We start from the raw sequence: 22,971 nt of genomic DNA, 5'->3' as shown, positions 1-22,971 counted from the left end.
TCATTCCTCCATCAACAATATTCATCCTGCTGCTGTTTGGGATCATGCTGTGTAGAAATTGAGGCCCTTGTTTCAATTCCAGCACTGCCCAATCTTTCATTGGTGATAAATCCTTCAGCATGTTATGAACTGGTGAGGGTCTATAGAAATGAGAGGTTTTTAGTTATGGAGTTATAGAGTCCAACATTACAGAAAGAGGCCATTCGGCCCTTCGAGCCTGCACCGACCACAATCCCACTCAGACCCCATCCTGACAACCCCATGTTGACTCCCATGGGACTCTAAGGGGCAATTTAGCATGATAAATTTGCACTATGGGAGGAAACCAGAGCTCCTGGAGGAAACCCGCGCAGACATGAGGAGAACATGTAGACTCCACACAGACAGTGACCCAAGCCAGGAGTCAAACCTGGGTCCCTGGCGCTGTGAGGCAGCAGCACTAACCCACTGTGCCACCGTGCTGCCTTCAAGATATTGTCCCTGCAGTCTGCAGTGTTGCTTTGCTGGGGATTTCTGCAGCCATTTAAAATTATTTCCGTTGATTTAAATGCTTGCAAGGCGGTTGAAGTGAGTTCCTGTGCTTGGTTTGTCTGAACTGGATCTGCACTGGGGGGGGAGGGGGGGCTGCACTGGGGTGGGGAGGGAGGGTGGCCTGCACTGAGTTGGGGGGGGGCCTCACTGAGGGAGAGCCCACAGCCCGGGGGGGGGGGGGGGGGGGGTGCACCACGAGGCAAGTGGGAGGGCCCGTGGTCGGGGGGGGCCTGCGGTGAGTGGGAGGCTGAAGCTTGTGTACTTGGGTTGCTTCAAGAAAAATTCTGTGTCAGATATTGAAAGTGGATATTATGTCATTTTACTTTCTGAAAGGGTTTGCTTGTTTCTCTAATTATTGGCACCGTTTAATTTTTGAGAACGACTGACCTTCAATTTAAAGCAGAAAATAGTTTGGAATTTTGTTGTGACTGATGCGTTAACAAAGCAGTCCGTTGTTACTTACAGTGAGAACATCATTCAGTGTTCAGTCCTTCATTCACCCAGCGGGCTGTTACTGACAGCTGAGGGTTCGCCTCATGCCAGTGACATCTGTGTTCCTCTTTATTCTTCCGTGGGATATGGGCATCACTGGCACAGCCAACATTTATTACCCGCCCCTAATTGCCCTTGAACTGAGTGCCTCGCTTGGCCATTTCAGAGGGTTGTTTAGAATCAACCACATTATTGTGGGTCTGGAGCCACGTGTCGGTCAGGTCAGGTAAAGATGGCAGATTTAGACTCATAGAGATTTACAGCTTGGAAACAGGCCCTTTGGCCCAACTTGTCCATGCCACCCTTTTTTTTAAAACCCCTAAATTAATCCTAATTGCCCGCATTTGGCCCATATCTCTCGATAGCCATCTTACCCATATAACTATCTAAATGCTTTTTAAAAGATAAAATTGTACCCACCTCTACTACTACCTCTGGCAGCTTGCTCCAGACACTCACCACCTGTGTGAAAAAATTGCCCCTCTGGACACTTTTATATCTCTCTCCTCTCACCTTAAACCTATGATCTCTAGTTTTAGAATCCCCTACCTTGTTTATGCCCCTCATTATTTTAAAGACCTCTATAAGGTCACCCCTCAGCCTCCTCCACTCCAGAGAGAAATTATAGATCCCTACAGTGCAGAAAGAGGCCATTTGGCCCATGGAGTCTGCACTGACCACAGTCCTACCCAGGCCCTATCCCCATATCCCTACACATTTACCCGCTAATCCCTCTAATCTACACTTCTCAGGACACTAAGGGGCAATTTTAGCATGGCCAATCAACCGAACCTTTGGACTGTGGGAGAAAACCAGAACACTTGGAGGAAACCCACATAGCCATGAGGAGAATGTGCAAACTCCACACAGACAGTGACCTGGGCCAGAAATTGAACCCAGGTCCCTGCAACTGTAAAGCCACAGTGCTAACCACTGTGCTACCATGCAGCCCAAAGTCCCAGTCTATTCAGCCTTGCCTTTTAACTCAATATATCAAGTCCCGGTAGCATACAAGGAACAATACAGTACAGGAACAGGCCCTTCAGCCCTCCAAGCCTATGCCGCTCATGATCCCAACTAGACCATTCGTTTGTATCCCTCTATTCTCAGTCTGTTCATGTGGCTATCTTAAGTCTTAAACGATCCCAGCGTGTCCGCCTCAACCACCTTGCTTGGCAGTGCATTCCAGGCCCCCATCACCCTCTGTGTAAAAAACATTCCCCTGAAATTTGTGTTGAACCTTGAACCTGTGACCCCTTGTGTTTGTCACCTCCAACCTGGGAAAATGCTTCCCACTGTTCACCCCATCTATTCCCTTTATAATTTTATATACCTCTATTAGGTTGCCCCTCATCCTCCATCTTTCCAGGGAGAATAACCCCAGTTTACCCAATCTCTCCTCATAGCTAAGACCCTCCATACCAGGCAACATCCTGGTAAACCCTTTCTGTACTCTCTCCAAAGCCTCCATACCAGGCAACATCCTAGTGAATCTTTTCTACACTTTTTCTAGTTTAAAATTATCCTTTCTATAATAGGGTGACCAGAACTGTACACAGTATTCCAAGTGTGGCCTTACCAATGTCTTCAACAAGACATCCCAACTCCTGTATTCAGTGTTCTAACCGATGAAACCAAGCATGCCGAATGCCTTCTTCATCACTCTGTCCGCCTATGACTCCACTTTCAAGGAGCTATGAACATGTACCCCTAGATTTCTTTGTTCTGTAACTCTCCCCAGCGCCCTACCATTAACTGAGTAAGTCCTGTCCTTGTTCAATCTATCAAAATGCATCACCTCACATTTGTCTAAATTAAACTCCATCAACCATTCATCAGCCCACTGGCCCAATTGATCAAAATCCTGTTACAATTGGAGATAACTTTCTTCACTGTCCACTATGCCACCAATCTTGGTGTCATCTGCAAACTTACTAACCATGCCCCCTATATTCTCATCCAAATCATTAATATCAGTGACAAATAACAGTGGACCCAGCACCGATCCCTCAGGCATATCGCTGGTCACAGGCCTCCAGTTTGAAAAACTCTCTACAACCACCCTTTGGCTTCTGTCAAAAAGCCAATTTTGTATCCATTTAGATACCTCACCCTGGATCCCTTCAGATTTAACCTTATGCAACAACCTACCATGTGGTACCTTGTCAAAGGCCTGGCTAAAGTCCTTTAAATCTGTGCAGACAAATGTGGACAACATCAACTGCACTGCCCTTATCTACCTTCTTGGTTACCCTTTGATTTCTTAAGGGCATTAGTGAAACAGATGGTTGGCGACGATTGATAGTGTTACGGTCTTCATTCTTTGCCATGAATGTCCAACGCTCTGTAGAATTGTTCTTAGAATTACTTGCTTACCTCAGCTCCTGAATGTTTTAGTTTAGTTTATTAGTGCTTAAACTAATGTGGCAGGGGGATGGGAACTGATACAGGAAGCTGGAGGGAAGGAAAGTGGGTCAGAAACAAAAGGCAGGAAGGGGAAAAGTAGAAGGCAGAGAAACCAAAGACCAAAATCAGAAATCACAGTACATCATAATTCTAAGAGGCAATAAATGCCAAAAAAAAGCCTGAAGGCTCTGTGTCTCAGTGAGAGGAGCATTTGCAATAAGGTGAAAAAGTAATGTTTATTTATTAGTCACAAGTAAGAACATAAGCTTGTAGTACAAGTAATACTGAAAATCCCCTAGTCGCCACACTCCGGCGCCTGTTTGGGTACACTGAGGGAGGATTTAGCATGGCCAATGCACCTAACCAGCATGCCTTTCAGACTGAGAGAGGAAACCAGAGCACCCGGAGGCAACCCACACAGACACAGGGAGAATGTGCAAACTCCGCACAGACCATAACCCAAGCTGGGACTCGAACCTGAGTCCCTGGCGCTGTGAGGCAGCCATGCTAACCACTATTCCGCTGTGTAGAGGCCTGAGGACTACGTGGCCTGCTATCTACTCTCAGGCTCCTGTTCGGAAACTCCATTTGATACAAAATTTGTGCAGACAAATGATCCATTGTGACAGGGGCGCACTTTAAAAAAATGTGCAAGAGTCCTTAAAATTTCCACCACACAACCCAGTCTATCAGCTGAACTGGTGTTTAGGAAAGCTTTTAGTTTCCCCCCACCCCCATCCCGAGCCTGTCCTATCACCACTTGGTGAGATTGGCCTAACCTTGCTTCATGTTCCTTCATTCTTTCAGCTAATGACAATCTTGCAATCACTGACTTAAAAAGAGAGTTTCAGAATTCTGCCACTTTGTAGAAGTGTTTTCCAATTTGATTCCTGAAGCATTTAGTTTTATCACTTAGCCAGTGTAAGTAGTTTCTCACTATCTATCCTTTCAGTTCCACATATTATCTGGTGAACTTGTATTAAATCTTGTAATTCCCTGGAACACATATTTCCTTGTAATGGAGCAGTTCTGGTCAATGTACACTGCACTTCCTACATTAACAGTGGATCTTTACTAAGGTATGGTGCTCAGAGCTGCTCACGGTAACTCCAGGGCTTTGTATAGCTGAGGTATAACTCCCATCACCACCTCCTCTTCATCTCACCCCATCAGTAATTCTCAAATTCCTTTCTCCTTTCTATACTTGTCCAGTTTCTTCTTAAAGACACAGTGGCACATTGGTTAGCACTGCTTCCTCACGGTGCCAGGGACTGTGCCTGTCCTTACTGATTGTGGCTTGGGGGCTAGGATGCCCAAACGCAGAGGGAGGAGTCGAGCCCCACAGAGATTGGAGCTGAGGTTTGTGGGAATAATGGTGTTGAAGACTGAACTAACCACACGTAACCACATGTTAAAGTTCCTCCTGATTCTGCGTGGATTTACCAGTGCCTCTTTTATACGATGGCCCCTCGATTAAACAGCTCCTTGACAGCACCTTCTCCAGACCTACCCTATCAAACTCCTTCATAACTTTACAAACTTCTATCAGATCAGTCCTCAGTCTTTTGATTCGAAAGATAGGGCTCCAGCTTGTTCAACCTTTCTTGCTGGTTATAACTCCTCAGTTCTAGTATCATTCTTGTAAGGTTTTTTTGCACCTCCTCAAGTGCCTGTATGTCCTGTTTGAGATGGAACGAGCAGAGAATTCACAAAGAACAAAGAAAATTACAGTAAAGCAACAGGCCCTTCGGCCCTCCAAGCTTGCACTGACTTAACTAAAACCCCCTACCCTTTCGGGGGCCATATCCCTCTATTCCCATCCTATTCATGTACTTGTCAAGATGCCCTTTAAAAGTCACTATCGTATCTGCTTCCACTACCTCCCCTGGCAATGAGTTCCAGGCACCTACACCCTCTGTGTTAAAAAATCTGCTTCATACATTTCCTTTAAACCTCGCACCTTAAACCTATGCCCCCCGAGTAATTGACTCTTCTACATTGTGAACACTTCTCTCCTCATCCAGATGTGAAGTAACTTTCATCTAATATCAACCTGTCTCTGCCTCTGCACATTCACACACACACACCTGGGAGGTAGTTCTGTGAGATTTGGAAAGAACTGGAAATTTCATGGGAAAACAACTAATTTTCAAGGAGAGGAAACAAAATAGTTACACGCCCTCACACTCTTACAGAATGTTCTGAAACTGTTGTACAAGGACATCCAAGGACCCTGAGCTGTACGGGGGAGAGATCCTGTGGCCAGAGAAACAAAACTTCATTTTCAACACACAATCCAGGCTGACACTCCAGTGCTTCACTGGGGGATAGCCCACTTCGGGGGAGGCGATGACGGAGGGCTGTCCTGCCCAGAAAAACAGGGACTGAGTTGAGGGAAAGCCCCACTTTCTGGAGGAGGTGTTGGTAAGGGAGGGCCACCCTGTTGATAGAGTGGAGGGGCAGTGTTGAGGGAGAAGGGAACCTCACTGTTGGAGGGGAGAGTTGATTAGGCAATGGCTGTTGGTGGGATAGCGTTGAGGGAGGATTGAGCTGTTGGAGAAGCAGTGTTGAGTGGGGAAGTGCACTGTCAACCAGTGTCAAGAGGGGACCCTGCAGTCGGAGGGATAGTGTTGAGATTGGGGGAGGGGTCCCTGCTGTTGGAGGGGCAGTGCTGAGGGTGAACCCTGCAGTCAGAAGGATAGTGTTGAGATTGGGGGAGGGGTCCCTGCTGTTGGAGGGGCAGTGCTGAGGGTGAACCCTGCAGTCAGAAGGATAGTGTCGGCGATGGGCATTGCCTGGCACTTGTGTGATACAAATATTGCTTGGTACGTATCATCCCTGAATGTTGTCCAGGTCTTGCTATGTGCAGACACCAACTGCCTCAGTAGCTGAAGCGTCGCAGTTGGAACTGAACACTGTGTAGTCATCAGCAAATTCAAATGAATCTTATGGTGAAGGGAATGCCCTCAGTGGAGCAGGTGACCCTCAGACACTGGGGGTCTTTCTACACTATGTCCTCCTCAGTGGCTCCAGGAGGTCACTTACCATTTCCACAAGGCTATGGGGTCGGACAGGAAATCCCTGGTCTTCCTTCAGTTTTGTGGGCTGTGCTGGGAACTCACCTTCGGGAAAGATGAAGCAGCAGGGATGTGGGAATATGAAAGATATCTCTTCCCCAGAGTCAGAGACCCAATAATCTTCCAAGGTTCCAAGGAAGTGGTGGAGGCTGCCTCGCTAAATATTTTTAAGACGCGGGTTGATGGGTTTTTGATAAGAGAGGGGATTAAGGGTTATGGGGAGAGGGCGAGAATGTGGAACTGAGCCACGACAGATCAGCCATGATCTTATTGAATGGCGGGGCAGGCTCGAAGGGCTAGATGGCCTACTCCTGCTCCTATTTCTTATGTTCGATGAAATGATGTGCTTACTGGCACCACATCCTGGAGTTGAATGAATTCAGTTGTTTTGACGGTTATTGGATAGGCACATGGAGCACACCAGAATGATAGGGAGTGGGATAGCTTGATTTTGGTTTGGGACATAGCTCAGCACAACATTGAGGGTCAAAGGGCCTGTACTGTGGTGTACTGTTCTATATTCTGTGAATGCAATAAAAGCAGGTCACACATTTTAGGGAAGAGTTATTATTGAAGAGAAACAAGTTCCTTGAATGTGTTTTGTGTCTGCTGCAGAATAACCAGCTGAACTAACGTTCGGGCATTCTCGCCTCCTGCCCCTCCAATCCAGTATACTCGGAAAAGGGTCCCAAACTCCCTGTGAGGAGCTCAACTCTGACCAGAGAAATTCCCCAGCAAAGCAGGAACAGTTTGTTGCGAAAATCACGAGGGGAATTCTAATTTCATGAAGACCTTTCACAAAGACCCACTTTATAACCATCTTTCTCATCAGCACCTTTGTATAATCGGGAAGTGGTCAGAATGAACTCAAACCGTAACTCTCCCCAAACTTCCTTTATATAAAACTACAAAGGAGCATAAAAGGAGCATAAAAGTATCACAAAAGTGTTCAAATGTTTGCCTGGCCTTGTCCCGTGGATAGTTCATCCAGATGGTGCTATTTCAAGATGCAAGAAAGAGAGCCATTTGGCTAAAGACAACAAGACATAGGAGCAGAATTAGGCCACTCGGCCCATCGAGTCTGCTTTGCCATTCAATCATGGCTGATATTTTTCTCATCCCCATTCTCCTGCCTTTTCCCCATAACTTGCCTTGCCCGATCCACAAACAGTATGCGGAAAATTGGGGAGCGATGGATCAGGCAGTGGATGGAGAGTTTTTGTAAACATGTTGTTCAAGCCCAAACACTGAAGAGAACTTTCTTGTCCATACCGAGGAGGACCACAAAGTCTAATGATCAGCCCAGGTGGATGGCCACCATCTTTATTGGGGGCACAGTGCGTGTCTCCCTGGCTGCCATGTTTGTTGGGAGCAATGTTGTCAATGAGTGGGAGGAGCTTGTTCCCCATTGTTCAGAATGGAGACAAATGTGTCCATCAAACTGCATCAACCCTCTGATCTGTGTCATCTAAACTCTGGAAGAGTCATAGAGGTTTATAGCATGGAAACAGGCCCTTCGACCCAACTTGTCCATGCTACCCTTTTTAACCCTTAAGCCAGTGCCAATTGCCTGCGTTTGACCCATATCCCTCTATACCTATCTTACCCATGTAAATGTCTAAATGCTTTTTAAAAGACAAAATTGTACCCGCCTCTACTACTACCTCTGGCAGCTTGTTCCAGACACTCACCGCCATTTGTGTGAAAGAAGTACCCCTCTGGATCCTTTTGTATCTCTCCCCTCTCATCTTAAACCTATGCCGTCTAGTTTTAGACTCCTTTACCTTTGGGAAAAGATATTGACTATCTAACTGATCTGTGCCCCTCATTATTTTGTCGACCTCTATAAGATCACCCCTCAGCCTCCAGAGAAAAAAGTCCCAGTCTATCCAGCCTCTCCTTATAACTCATTCCATCAAGTCCCAGTAGCATCCTAGTAAATCTTCTCTAGATTCTTTCTAGTTTAATAATATCCTTCCTATAATAGGGTGACCAGAACTGTACACAGTATTCCAAGTTTGGCCTTACCACTGCCTGTACAACTTCAACAAGACGTCCCAACTCCTGTATTCAATGTTCTGACCAATGAAACCAAGCATGCCGAATGCCTTCTTCACCGCTCTGTCTATCTGTGACTCTGTTTTCAAGGAGCTATGAACCTGTAACCCTAGATCTCTTTGTTCTATAACTCTCCCCAACACTCTATGATTCATTGAGCAAGTCCTGCCCTGGTTCAATCTACCAAAATGCATCACCTCACATTTATCTAAATTAAACTCCAGCTGCCATTCGTCAGCCCACTGGCCCAATAAGAGCCACCAATCTTGGTGTCATCTGCAAACTTACTACCAATGCCTTCTAAGTTCTCATCCAATTCATTAATATAAATGACAAATAACAGTGGACCCAGCACTGATCCCTGAGGCCTCCAGTTTGAAATACAACCCTCTGCAACCTTCTACGTCCATTTGGCCACCTCGTCCTGGACCCTGTGAGATTTAACCTCATGCAACAACCTACCATAGAATCCCTACAGTACAGAAAGAGGCCATTTCGGCCCATCGAGTCTGCACAGACCACAATCGCACCCAGGCCCTTCCCCCATATCCCTACATATTTACCCACTAATCCCTCTAACCTCTGCATCTCAGGACACTAAGAGCAATTTTAGCATGGTCAATCCACCTAACCCGCACGTCTTTGGACTGTGGGAGGAAACCGGAGCATCCAGAGGAAACCCACGTAGACATGAGGAGAATGTGCAAACTCCACACAGACACTAACCCAAGCCAGGAATTGAACGCAGATCCCTGGAGCTGTGAAGCAGCAGTGCTAACCTCTGTGCTATCCTGCCAGTACCTTGTCAAAGGCCTTGCTAAAGTCCATGTAGACAACATCAACTGTATGTCCTCATCTACCTTCTTAGTTACCCTTTCAAAAAACTCAATCAAATTTGTAATATATGATTTTCCACTCGCAAAATCATGCTGACTGTCCCTAATCAGTCCTTGTGTCTCTATGAGTTTTAGGAACCTGTATTCACCATCAACTGCATTGAATCCCTACAGAGCAGAAGAGACTATCGAGTCTGCACTGATCCTCTGAAAGAGCATTTTAACCAGTCCCTATCCTTGTAATCCCACACATTTACCATGGCCAATCCACCTAACCTGCACATCCTTGGAATGTGAGAGGAAACCGGTACACCCAGAGGAAACCCACGCAGACACGGGGAGAGCATGTAAACTCCACACAGACAGTGGCCCAAAGCTGTAATTTAACTCTGGTGCTATGATGCAGCAGTGCTAACCACTGTGCTGCCGTAGACCGCTGATTGACATGGGTAACTCTTACTGTTTGTGTAGGAAACCTGGCAGATTTCCTGGTGCCAAAATCACTGGATTTATTCAATTCAGTTTCCCAACTTGTCATTCCTAAAATATTTCTGCGGTGTGGCTGTCACATGTCTCAACATTTTCTGCCCATTCTCAGAGGGAAGAGTCCATAAGAAGTAGGAGCTAAAGTAGGCCATTTGGCCCATTGAGTCTGCTCTGCCATTCAATGAGATCATGACTGATCTGATATGATAATCCTCAACTCCACTTTCCCACCTTATCCCCATAACCCTAGATTCCCTTACTGATTAAATATCTGTCTATCTCAGCCTTGAACATATAGCCCTCTGTGCTCTTGGGGCAGCAAGGTGGCGCAATGGTTAGCGCTGCTGCCTCACAGCGCCAGGGACCCAGGTTCAATTCCCAGCTTGGGTCACTATTTGTGCGGAGTCTGCACATTCTCCCCGTGTCTGCATGGGTTTCCTCTGGGTGCTCCGGTTTCCTCCCACAGTCTGAAAGACATGCTGGTTAGGTGAATTGGCCGTGCTGAATTCTCCCTCAGTGTTACCCAAACAGGTGCCGGAGTGTGGTGACTAGGGGATCTTCACAGTAACTTCATTACGGTGTGAATATAAGCCTACTTGTGACACTAATAAATAAACTGTAACTCTGCGGTAAAGAGTTCCACAGATTCACTTCTGGCATTGAAGGCAGTCCAGAGAAGGTTCACTGGGTTGATCCTGATTATGGAGGGATTTTCTTATGAGGAGAGGTTGAGTAGGTTGGGCCTGTACTCATTAGAGTTTAGAAGAATGAGAAGCGACCTTGTTGAGACAGACAGGATTCTCAGGGAGGCATGAATAAGAAATTTCTCCTCACGTCTGTCTTAAACAGGCAACCCCTTACTCTGAGATTATGCCCTCTCGTCCCGGACTCTCCCGAAAGGGGAAACAACCTCTCAGCATCTACCCTGTCAAACCCCCTGAGAATCCTATATGCCTTAATAAACATAGAACATTACAGCGCAGAACAGGCCCTTTGGCCCACGATGTTGCGCCGACCAGTTAAAAAAAAACAATGACCCACTAATCTAAACCAATCCCTTTTCGTCCATAAACCTATCCGCGGATCTCTTAAACGCCCCCGAACTAGGCGCATTTACAACCGCAGCATAGAACATAGAACATTACAGCGCAGAACAGGCCCTTCGACCCACGATGTTGCGCCGACCAGTTAAAAAACAATGACCCACTAACCTAAACCAATCCCTTTTCATCCATAAACCTATCCACGGATCCCTTAAACGCCCCCAAATTAGGCGCATTTACAACCGCAGCAGGCAGGGCATTCCAATCCCTCACCACCCTCTGGGTAAAGAACCTACCCCTGACATCCGTCCTATAACTACCCCCCCTTAATTTAAAGCCATGCCCCCTCGTGCTAGCTTTCTCCATCCGAGGAAAAAGGCTATCACTGTCCACCCTATCTAAACCTAAAGAAAGGCAGGAGAAACTATGAAGCTGGGCTAGCGCTTAATATAAAAAAGGATAGCAAGAGTTTTTATAAATATATAAAAAGGAAGAGGCTGGCAAGGGTGAACGTTGGTCCTTTAGAGGATGAGAAAGGGGACCTAGTGGTAGGGGATGGGGATATGGCTAAGGTATTGAATAACTTTTTTGTTTCTGTCTTCACGGAGGAGGACGTGAATAATTTGCCGGGTGTTAGTGATGGAAAGGTGGTAGGACTGGAGGGTCTTAATGACATTACTGTTACTAGAGAGGCGGTGCTCGACAGACTGGAGGGGCTGATTGTGGACAAGTCCCCAGGACCAGATGGAATGCATCTGAGGGTTCTGAAAGAAATGGCGGAGGTGATAGTGGGTGCCTTGGTGGTTATTTTCCAGACGTCGCTGGATTCCGGGGAAGTGCCGGAAGATTGGAAAACGGCTAATGTTACGCCGTTGTTTAAGAAGGGTGCCAGGCAAAAGGCGGGGAATTATAGGCCGGTTAGTTTAACGTCTGTTGTAGGTAAAATGTTAGAATCCGTCATTAAGGAGGAAATTGCGAGTCATCTTGAAGGCAATTGCTTGATAGAGCGGACGCAGCATGGTTTCATTAAAGGGAAGTCGTGTCTGACAAATTTACTGGAGTTCTATGAGGATGTGTCTAGGGCGGTGGATAGAGGAGAGCCGGTGGATGTGGTCTTTCTTGATTTTCAGAAGGCGTTAGGTTAGGAGTGAAAGTAATAGGGTAATTGTTATGGGGGATTTTAACTTTACTAACATTGATTGGAATTGCTATAGCTCTAGCTCGTTAGAGGGGTCAGTTTTTGTTCAAAGTGTGCAGGAAGGTTTTTTGACTCAATATGTAGATAGGCCAACTAGAGGTGAGGCTATATTGGACTTGGTGCTGGGAAATGAGCCAGACCAGGTGCTAGACTTGGAAGTTGGTGTGCTTTTTGGTGATAGTGACCACAATTCGGCTACGTTCACCTTAGTGATGGAAAGGGATAGGCATGAACCTTGGGTCAGTAGTTTTAGCTGGGGGAAGGGTAATTATGAGGCCATTAGGAGAGAATTAGGAAGCATTGGTTGGACTAGGAGATTACAGGGACTAGGAACGTCTGAAATGTGGAGTTTTTTCAAGGAGCAGCTACTGCGGGTCTGTGATAGGTATGTCCCTGTCAGGCAAGGAGGAATTGGTAGGGCTAGGGAACCATGGTGCACAAAAAAAGTTGATTTGTTGGTTAGGAAGAAGAAGGAGGCTTATGTTCGGATGAGGCTTGAGGGCTCGGGTAGTGCAGTAGAAAGCTTTAGATTGGCTAGGAGGGAGTTGAAGAGGGAGTTAAGAAGGGCTAGAAGAGGGCATGAGATGACTTTGGCTGATAGGATTAAGGAGAATCCTAAGGCGTTCTATAGGTATGTCAAGAACAGAAGGTTGGTTAGGGCAAGATTAGGGCCAGTTACAGACAGTAGGGGGAAGTTGTGTGTGGAACCGGAAGAGATTGGAGAGGCATTGAACCATTATTTCTCTTCGGTGTTCACGCAGGACGATATGAATGTAGCTGAGGGGGTCACTGGGGTGAAGGGGTGTAAAACAGAAAGTATTGCAGTTGATACAGAGGATGTGTTGGATATTCTAGAAGGGTTGAAAATAGATAAGTCCCCTGGTCCAGACGGGATTTACCCTAGGATTCTATGGGAGGCAAGAGAGGTGATTGCAGAGCCACTGGCTCTGATCTTCAGGTTGTCGTTGGTCTCTGGTATAGTACCGGAAGATTGGAGGACAGCGAATGTTGTCCCATTGTTTAAGAAGGGGAACAGAGACTTCCCTGGGAATTATAGACCAGTGAGTCTTACTTCTGTAGTGGGCAAGGTTTTAGAAAGAATTATTAGGGATAGGATTTATAGTTATTTGGAGAGTAATGAATTGATTAGAGATAGTCAGCATGGTTTTGTAGCGGGAAGGTCGTGCCTTACTAACCTTATTGAGTTTTTTGAGAAGGTGACCAAAGAGGTGGATAGGGGTAAGGCAGTAGACGTGGTATATATGGATTTTAGTAAGGCGTTTGATAAGGTTCACCATGGTATGCTTCTGCAGAAAATGCAGATGTATGGGATTGGTGGTAATTTAGGTACTTGGATCAGGAATTGGTTAGCAGATAGGAGACAGAGGGTGGTGGTTGATGGTAATTATTCATCATGGAGTTCGGTTACGAGTGGTGTGCCTCAGGGATCTGTTTTGGGGCCACTGCTGTTTGTAATCTTTATTAATGATCTGGATGAGGGTATAGTTGGGTGGATTAGTAAGTTTGCTGATGACACCAAAGTCGGAGGTGTGGTAGATTGTGAGGAAGGGTGTCGAAGTTTGCAGGGTGACTTGGACAGGTTGCAGAGCTGGGCCGCGAGGTGGCGGATGGAGTTTAATGCGGAGAAGTGTGAGGTAATCCATTTCGGTAGGAATAACAGATGTGTTGAGTATAGGGCTAACGGGAGGACTTTGAATAGAGTGGAGGAGCAGAGGGATCTAGGTGTATGTGTACATAGATCCCTGAAAGTTGGGAATCAAGTAGATAAGGTTGTTAAGAAGGCATACGGTGTCTTGGCGTTTATTGGTAGGGGGATTGAATTTAGGAGTCGCAGCGTCATGTTGCAACTGTACACAACTCTGGTGCGGCCGCACTTGGAGTACTGTGTGCAGTTCTGGTCCCCACATTACAGGAAGGATGTGGAGGCTTTGGAGAGGGTGCAGAGGAGGTTTACCAGGATGTTGCCTGGTATGCAGGGGAGGTCCTATGAGGAGAGACTGAGGGATTTGGGGTTGTTTTCACTGGAAAGAAGGCGGCTAAGAGGGGATCTTATAGAAACATATAAGATGATTAGAGGTTTAGATAGGGTGGATGGTGATAGCCTGTTTCCTCGGATGGAGAAAGCTAGCACGAGGGGGCATGGCTTTAAATTAAGGGGGGGTAGTTATAGGACGGATGTCAGGGGCAGGTTCTTTACCCAGAGGGTGGTGAGGGACTGGAATGCCCTGCCTGCTGCAGTTGTAAATGCGCCTAGTTTGGGGGCGTTTAAGAGATTGGTGGATAGGTTTATGGACGAAAAGGGATTGGTTTAGATTAGTGGGTCAATGTTTTTTTAAAAATAAGACTGGTCGGCGCAACATTGTGGGCCGAAGGGCCTGTTCCGCGCTGTAATGTTCTATGTTCTATGTTCTATGTTTGACAAAGTACCTCACAAGAGGTTATTGCAGAAGGTTGAGGGACATGGAGTTGGGGGTAGGGTGTTAGCGTGGATAGAGGATTGGTTGTCAAATAGGAGGCAGAGAGTGGGGGTCAACGGGTGCTATTCGGATTGGCGGATGGTGACTAGTGGAGTGTCCCAGGGGTCGGTGCTGGGGCCTCAGCTTTTTACCATTTATATAGATGATCTGGAGGAGGGAACCGAGTGTAGGGTGTCGAAATTTGCTGATGACACCAAGATTGGGGGAACGGCAAATTGTGCGGAGGGTGTGGAGAGTCTGCAGAAGGATCTAGATATGCTGGGCGAATGGGCCAGGAACTGGCAAATGGAATTTAATGTTGGCAAGTGTGAGGTGGTCCACTTTGGTAGGAATAATGGTAGGAAGGACTATTACTTACGTGGCGAAAAACTGCAGCAGGCGACGGTGCAGAGGGACCTCGGGGTCCTTGTGCATGAGTCGCAAAAACCCAGCTTGCAGGTGCAGCAGGTGGTCAGGAAGGCGAATGGGATGCTGGCCTTCATAGCGAGGGGGATTGAATATAAAAGTAGGGAGGTCTTGCTGCAGCTGTATAGGGCATTGGTGAGGCCGCAGCTGGAATACTGTGTGCAGTTTTGGGCGCCGCACCTGCGCAAAGATATTTTGGCCTTGGAGGGAGTGCAGAGGAGGTTTACTAGGCTGATACCGGAGTTGAGGGGGTTGAGCTATGAGGAGAGGCTGAATAAACTAGGCTTGTACTCGTTGGAGTTTAGAAGAATGAGGGGAGATCTCATTGAGACGTATAAGATGATGAATGAGATGGATAGGATAGAGGTGGAGAGACTCTTCCCGCTCAAAAAAGACAGTAGGACTAGGGGGCACAGCTTCAAGATAAAAGGGGGGCGGTTTAGAACGGAGTTGAGGAGGAACTTCTTCACTCAAAGGGTGGTGAATCTCTGGAATTCTCTGCCCGTTGAAGTGGTGGAGGCTGCCTCGCTAAATATTTTTAAGACGGGGGTTGATGGGTTTTTGACAAGAGAGGGGATTAAGGGTTATGGGGAGAGGGCGGGAAGGTGGAACTGAGCCACGACAGATCAGCCATGATCTTATTGAATGGCGGGGCAGGCTCGAGGGGCTAGATGGCCTACTCCTGCTCCTATTTCTTATGTTCTTACATGTTTCAATAAGATCCCCTCTTAGCCGCCTTCTTTCTAGCAAAAACAACCCCAAATCCCTCAGTCTCTCCTCATAGGACCTCCCCTCCATACCAGGCAACATCCTGGTAAACCTCCTCTGCACCCTCTCCAAAGCCTCCACATCCTTCCTGTAATGTGGGGACCAGAACTACACACAGTACTCCAAGTGCGGCCGCACCAGAGTTGTGTACAGTTACAACATGACGCTGCGACTCCTAAATTCAATCCCCCTACCAATAAACGCCAAGACACCGTATGCCTTCTTAACAACCTTATCTACTTGATTCCCAACTTTCAGGGATCTATGTACACATACACCTAGATCCCTCTGTTCATCCACACTATTCAAAGTCCTCCCGTTAGCCCTATACTCAACACATCTGTTATTCCTACCAAAGCGAATCACCTCACACTTCTCCGCATTAAACTCCATCCGCCACCTCTCGGCCCAGCTCTGCAACCTGCCTAAGTCTCCCTGCAAACTATGACACCCTTCCTCACAATCTACCACACCTCCGACTTTGGTGTCATCAGCAAATTTACTAATCCACCCAGCTATACCCTCATCCAGATCATTAATAAAAATTACAAACAGCAGTGGCCCCAAAACAGATCCCTGAGGCACACCACTCGTAACCAAACTCCATGACGAATATTTACCGTCAACCACCACCCTCTGTCTCCTATCTGCTAGCCAATTCCTGATCCAATTTCCTAGACTACCCTCAATCCCATACATCTGCATTTTCTGCAGAAGCCTACCATGATGAACCTTATCAAACACCTTACTAAAATCCATATATACCACGTCAACTGCCTTACCCCCATCCACCTCTTTGGTCACTTTCTCAAAAAACTCAATAAGGTTAGTAAGGCACGACCTACCCGCTACAAAACCATGCTGACTATCTCCAATCAATTCATTACTCTCCAAATAACTATAAATCCTATTCCTAATAATTTTTTCTAAAACGTTGCCCACAACAGAAGTAAGACTCACCGGTCTATAATTCCCGGGGAAGTCTCTGTTCCCTTTCTTAAACAATGGGACAACATTCGCTATCCTCCAATCTTCCGGTACTATACCAGAGACCAACGACGACCTGAAGATCAGAGCCAGAGGCTCTGCAATCACCTCTCTTGCCTCCCAGAGAATCCTAGGGTAAATCCCTTCCGGACCAGGGGACTTATCTATTTTCAAACCCTCAAGAATATCCAGCACATCCCCCTTATCAACTGCAATACTGTCTATTTTACACCCCTGCAACCCAGTGTCCTCCTCAGCTATATTCATGTCCCCCTGCGTGAATACCGAAGAGAAATATTGGTTCAGTGCCTCACCAATCTCTTCCGGCCCTAATCTTGCCCTAACCATCCTTCTGTTCTTGACATACCTATAGAACGCCTTAGGATTCTCCTTAATCCTATCAGCCAAAGTCTTCTCATGTCCTCTTTTAGCCCTTCTTAACTCACTCTTCAACTCCCTCCTAGCCAATCTAAAGCTTTCTAATGCACTAATAAGGTCACATCTCATTCTTCTAAGTTCTAGTGAGTGTAGTCTCAACCTACTCAACCATTTCTCATCAAGAAAATCTCTCCATTCTCAGGATCAACCTAATGACTCTTCTCTGGACTGCCTCCAATGGCGGTATATCTTTCCTTAGATAAGGAGAGCAAAGTTGTTCACAGTATTCCACTTCAGTAAATTTATCTGAGACTGGAGCCACATGTCAGTTAGGCTCCTGCGCTGTAGGGATTCTGTGATTCCTGCTGTCAGCACCCTCAGTGAGAGTCTGCATCAACCTTCACCACAGCTCTTGTTTTCAGATAGTTCTGAGGGATTGTGCTGAGGCAGGGTTTTTATTAAAGGGTTGTGTTGTCTGATGTGTAATTTCACAGATGTCTCTGATCTGAAACAGACACCCCGGGATGCTTTCAAGTTCAAAGTGGGACTTAATGTTGAGCGCAGCCACCCCAGCTAGTTTGCCACAGAATGCTGCCTCAGAGCTGAAACAGCTGGTTATCCATCGGAAGGTACTGGGGGAAAGGACCAGTAGGACACCCCACAACCTCAGATAATGAAACAGTCTGTGCCTGCTTAACAGCCAGACCTGGACAACAATCAGACTGAGGTGGCAACAACAACAACTGTACATTTGTATGGCACTTTTAACATTATGGAACATCTCAAGATGTTTTGCAGGACTGGTTATCAAGCAAATTTGACCCCAAGCCACGTAAGGAGATGTCGGGGCAGGTGACACAGTGGGGTATGTGTTGGGGTGGCACAGTGGTTAGCACTGCTGCCTCAGAGCACCAGGGTCCCGGGTTTGATTCCCGGCTTGGATCGCTGTCTGTGTGGAGTTTGCACGCGCTCCCCGTGTCTGCATGGGTTTCCTCCGGGTGGTCCGGTTTCCTCCTACAGTTCAAAGATGTGCGGGTTAGATTGATTCACCATGCTAAAATTGCCCCTTAGTGTCAGGGAAATTAGCAGGGTAAGTGCATAGGATTACGGGAGTAAGGCCTGGGTGGGATTGTGATCGGTACAGACTCGATGAGCCGAATGGCCTCCTTCTGCACTGTGGGGATTTTATGATTTTATGGGCAGAAGCTCAGTGAAAGCTAGGTTTTAAAGAGCTCTTAGAGCAGTTAGGAGAGTAAGTAGCCTCACAACACCAGGTTAAAGTCCAACAGGTTTATTTGGTAGCACGAGCTTTCAGAGCGTTGCCCCTTCGTCAGGTGAGTGAGTGGTTCAATGCCGGCACCTCCACATCATGAACAGTTAGGAGAGGCAGAGAGGTTTGGGGAGGAAGTTCCAGGACTGAGGTTCTTGGTAGATGAAAGCATGATCACCAGTGTGGAACAATTAAAATCTCTAGATGTAATTCGATAGCTAAGAATCACACAATTTTTACAGTGCAGAAGGAGGCCATTTGGCCCATGTTTGCACTGGCTTTCCTAATGAGCATCATGATTGAATGTCATTCTCCTGCCTCTCCCCGTTCCCCTTACATATTGTTTCTATTCAATGCCTCATCTAATGTCCTCCTAACTGCCTCGATTGAAGTCGCCTCCACCACACTCCCAGGCAGCGTGTTCCAACCACTTGCTGCGTTAGGTTGGAACCAAGTAACAGAAGTTCAGCCCTTTCAGATGTGAATGTCCGTTGTGACTATCGTAGATGCTAATCCCGCAGTCAGACTGAAATGAATATGACTGTTAGATGTATGTTGTGTTGTAAGCTGTATGGCTACACCCTAAAAGTTGGGAGTTAGGATTGTGCTTGAAAACATTTTGTGGCTAGCACAGGCATTAGAGACCAAATGGGCTCCATTGTTCCATAAACCTTTCCCTGTTTGTAACAGGAAGGGGTTATTCAAGGAGAAGAGAAGGGAGTAAACAAAGGAGCAAGAGATGGAAATCACTGAAGGTTTTTTAGTCAGAGGCTGGGGGATTGATACAGAGCTAGAGGGAGAGAGTGGGGCAGTGGGATTGGTTTGGGGATTGATACAGGGCTGTGGGGCAGAGGGATCACTTTGGGGATTGATACAGGGTGGTGGGAAGAGAGTGTGGCAGTAGAATTAGTTTGGGATTGATACAGGGCTATGGAAAGAGAGGGGGTAGTGAAATTATTTGGGGATTGATACAAGACTATGGGAAGACAGCGGGGTAGTGGGATTAATTTGGGGATTGTCACTGGGCTATGGGGAGAGAGCAGGGCAGTGGGAGTAGTATGAGATGCTACAGGACTATGGAAAGAATGTGGGGCAGTGGGGTTTGGGATTGATACAGGGCTGTAGGGATAGCGTGGGCAGTGGGATTAGTTTGGGGATTGATACTGGGCTATGGGGAGAGAGTGGGACAGTGGGATTATTTGGGAATTGATACAGGGCTATGGGGAGAGAGTGGGACAGTGGGATTATTTGGGAATTGGTACAGTGCTATGGTGAGAGACTGCTCATGTAATGTTTTGTCTTTCTGTCGCAAAAGGCCAGCATAGACATTTTGGGCTGAATGTTCTGCAAGCCATTTGGTTCCAGGTTTTAAGATGCTGGTAGACTGTCACTAATTCTGTTTAATATTTCAGTTTGGAATCTTCATTTGAAAATTTATAGCGTTTGAAAAGGAGTTGATTTTGATTAACTATATATTCCCAGATGAATAATACTATCGACTTAACTGGAGTGTAAGTGAGGGATTGGATCAAACCCTGGGTCTGTACCTCTGGGAGCAGTGTTCATGTCCAATGCAGAGTGACAGTGGAGGTCCTTTCTGTCTGCCTGTGAGTGTTTTGCAGTGTGGACAATCTCAGTCCATGTGGCCATGGGCTCAGAGTGAAACTGCTTCTCACTTGGCTGCAGGTGTCACTGTATTGGTTCTCTAACTCAGAGACATTGCAAATGGGGGAATGGAAGAAATTACTGGAAACATGTCTGTCTTCCAGCAATACTCATTCTTCACTGGTAGATGACCATGTAGAAGATTGTCTCAATAGTACATTAAGTGTAGAGTGCTGAGATGCTGCAGAACTTCATTGTGTGTGAGCATGCTTATTGCTGGGCACCCAAAATGTTCTGTTCACATTATGCTGATGTCTCAATACACTTGTTGTTTCAGGATGTACATTACCACTCCTTCCAACTCAGCAAGAACACTGACCCAGATAAAGAAGACAGTGCAGAGTTCAAAAGGGCCGTTGCCATTCATTTGGTGTCAGACCCCGTGCTAATGTACCGACTCCATCGTCGCTTCAGTGAGATTGAACTGGGCAGGACCTACCGAGAAATCAGCAGGCTGCAGGTAATGTCGGATAGTCTCATTCTCCAAGGCCTCTAGCTCACGGAGATTCTGCATAAATATCATCCGATTTGATTTATTATCGTCACATATATTAGCATACAGTGAAAAATATTACCTCTTGCATGCTATACAGACAAAGCATGCTATTCATAGAGAAGGAAAGGAGAGAGTGCAGAATGTAGTGTTACAGTCATAGCTAGGGTGTAGAGAAAGATCAGCTTAGTGTGAGGTAAGTCCATTCAAATGTCTGATGGCAGCAGGGAAGAAGCTGTTCTTGAGTTGGTTGGTACATGACCTCAGATTTTTGTATCTTTTTCCTGACGGAAGAAGGTGGAAGAGAGAATGTCTGGGGTGTGTGGGGTCCTTAATTATGCTGGCTGCTTTACCGATGTAGCAGGAAGTGTAGACAGAGTCAATGGATGGGAGGCTGGTTTGAGTGATGGATTGGACTACATTCATGACATTTTGTAGTTCCTTGCAATCTTGGGCAGAGCAGGAGCCATACCAAACTGTGATACAACCAGAAAGAATGCTTTCTATGGTATATCTGTAAATGTTGGTAAGAGTCGTAGTGGACATGCCAAATTTCCTTAGTCTTCTAAGAAAGTAGAGGTGTTGGTGGGGCTTTCTTAACTATAGTGTTGGCATGGAGGGACCAGGACAGGTTGTTGGTGATCTGGACACCTAAAAGCTTGAAGCTCTCCACCCTTTCTACTTCGTGTCCATTGATGGAGACACTGATTTCAATTCTGATTCGATTTCCAGGAGCTTTTACATTTTTTTGAGAATTTGAGTCCTTTAATTCCATCTACTTTATCACAAAATCCACAGGTCATTATTTGTAGAACATAGAACAGTACAGCACAGTACAGGCCCTTCTGCCCTCGATGTTGTGCCGAGCTGTGTCCAAACTCAAGATCAAGCTATCCCACTCCCTATCATTCTGGTGTGCTCCATGTGCCTATCCAATAACTGCTTGAAAGTTCCTAAAGTGTCCGACTCCACTATCACAGCAGGCAGTGCATTCCACACCCCGACCACTGAGTGAAGAACCTACCTTCGACATCCCTCCTATATCTCCCACCATGAACCTTATAGTTATGCCCTCTTGTAACAGCTACATCCACCCAAGGAAATAGTCTCTGAACGTCCACTTTATCACTCCCCCTCATCATCTTATAAACTATTAAATCATCTGTCATCCTCCTTTGCTCTAAAGATAAAAGCTCCTCCTCCCTCAACCTTTCCTCATAAAACCTACCCTCCAAACCAGGCAGCATCCTGGTAAATCTCCCCTGCACTCTCTCCAATGCTTCCACATCCTTCTTATAGTGAGGTGACCAGAACTGAACACAATATTCCAAATGTGATCTCACCAATGTCCAGTATATTTGCAGCATAACCCCATGGCTCTTAAACTCAAACCCCCTGTTAATAAACGCTAACACACTATAAGCCTTCTTCATGGCTCTATCCACTTGAGTGGCAACCTTCAGAGAACTGTGGATATGAACCCCAAGATCGCTCTGTTCCTCTACATTCCTCAGAACCCTGCCATTGACCCTGTAATCCGCATTCAAGTTTGTCCTACCAAAATGAATCACCTCTCACTTATCAGGGTTAAACTCCCATCTGCTACTTTTCAGCCCAGCTCTGCATCCTATCAAAGTCTCTTTGCAGCCTACAAGAGCCTTCCACCTTATCCGTTACTCCACCAATCTTAGTGTCATCAGCAAATTTACTAACTCACTCTTTAGCCCCCTCTTCCAAGTCATTGATAAAAATCATAAATAGCAGAGGATCCAGCACTGACCCCTGTGGTACACCGCTGGTAACTGGCCTCCAGTCTGAAAATTTTCCCTCCACCACCACGCTCTGTCTTCTATGAGACAGCCAGTTACTTATCCAATCGGCTAAATTTCCTTCTATCCCACACCTCCTTATCTTCTTAACGAGCCTACCATGGGGAGCCTTATCAAACGCTTTATTAAAATCCACGTATACGACATCAACTGCTCTACCTTCATCTACACACTTAGTTACCTCCTCAAAGAATTCAGTTAAATTTGTGAGGCAGGACTTACCCCTCACAAAACCGTGCTGACTATCCTGGATTAAACTGTATCTTTCGAAATGGTCATAAATCCTATTCCTCAGGACCTTTTCCATTAACTTACCGACCACCGAAGTAAGACTAACTGGTCTATAATTGCCATGGTCATTCCTATTTCCTTTCTTGAAAAGAGGAACAACATTCACCACTCTCCAGTCCTCTGGCACTATCCCCATGGACAGTGAGGACCCAAAGACCAAAGCTAAAGGCTCCGCAATCTCATCCCTTGCCTCCAAAAATATCCTAGGGTGTATCCCATCTGGCCCAGGGGACTTATCGACCCTGAGGTTTTTCAAAATT

The 22,971-nt window shown here is 46.4% G+C and overlaps 1 protein-coding gene across 1 annotated transcript in view; it reads left to right on the top strand.

The window, feature by feature from the left end:
- The window catches only part of LOC145346904 (chondroitin sulfate glucuronyltransferase-like), a 50,903-nt gene that overhangs the window by 22,469 nt on the left and 5,463 nt on the right, over positions 1-22,971 (top strand). The window contains exon 3 of the mRNA XM_080194780.1: positions 20,376-20,558. Within this exon, the coding sequence (XP_080050906.1) occupies positions 20,376-20,558 (183 nt within the window). The remainder of the gene's footprint in view (positions 1-20,375; positions 20,559-22,971) is intronic.

The sequence above is a fragment of the Carcharhinus amblyrhynchos genome, chromosome 8, assembly GCF_965287045.1.
Source record: "Carcharhinus amblyrhynchos chromosome 8, sCarAmb.v2.hapA, whole genome shotgun sequence".
NCBI lineage: Eukaryota > Metazoa > Chordata > Chondrichthyes > Carcharhiniformes > Carcharhinidae > Carcharhinus > Carcharhinus amblyrhynchos.
Note: the sequence above shows the minus strand (reverse complement) of the source record. Positions and strands in the feature narration are given on the sequence as shown.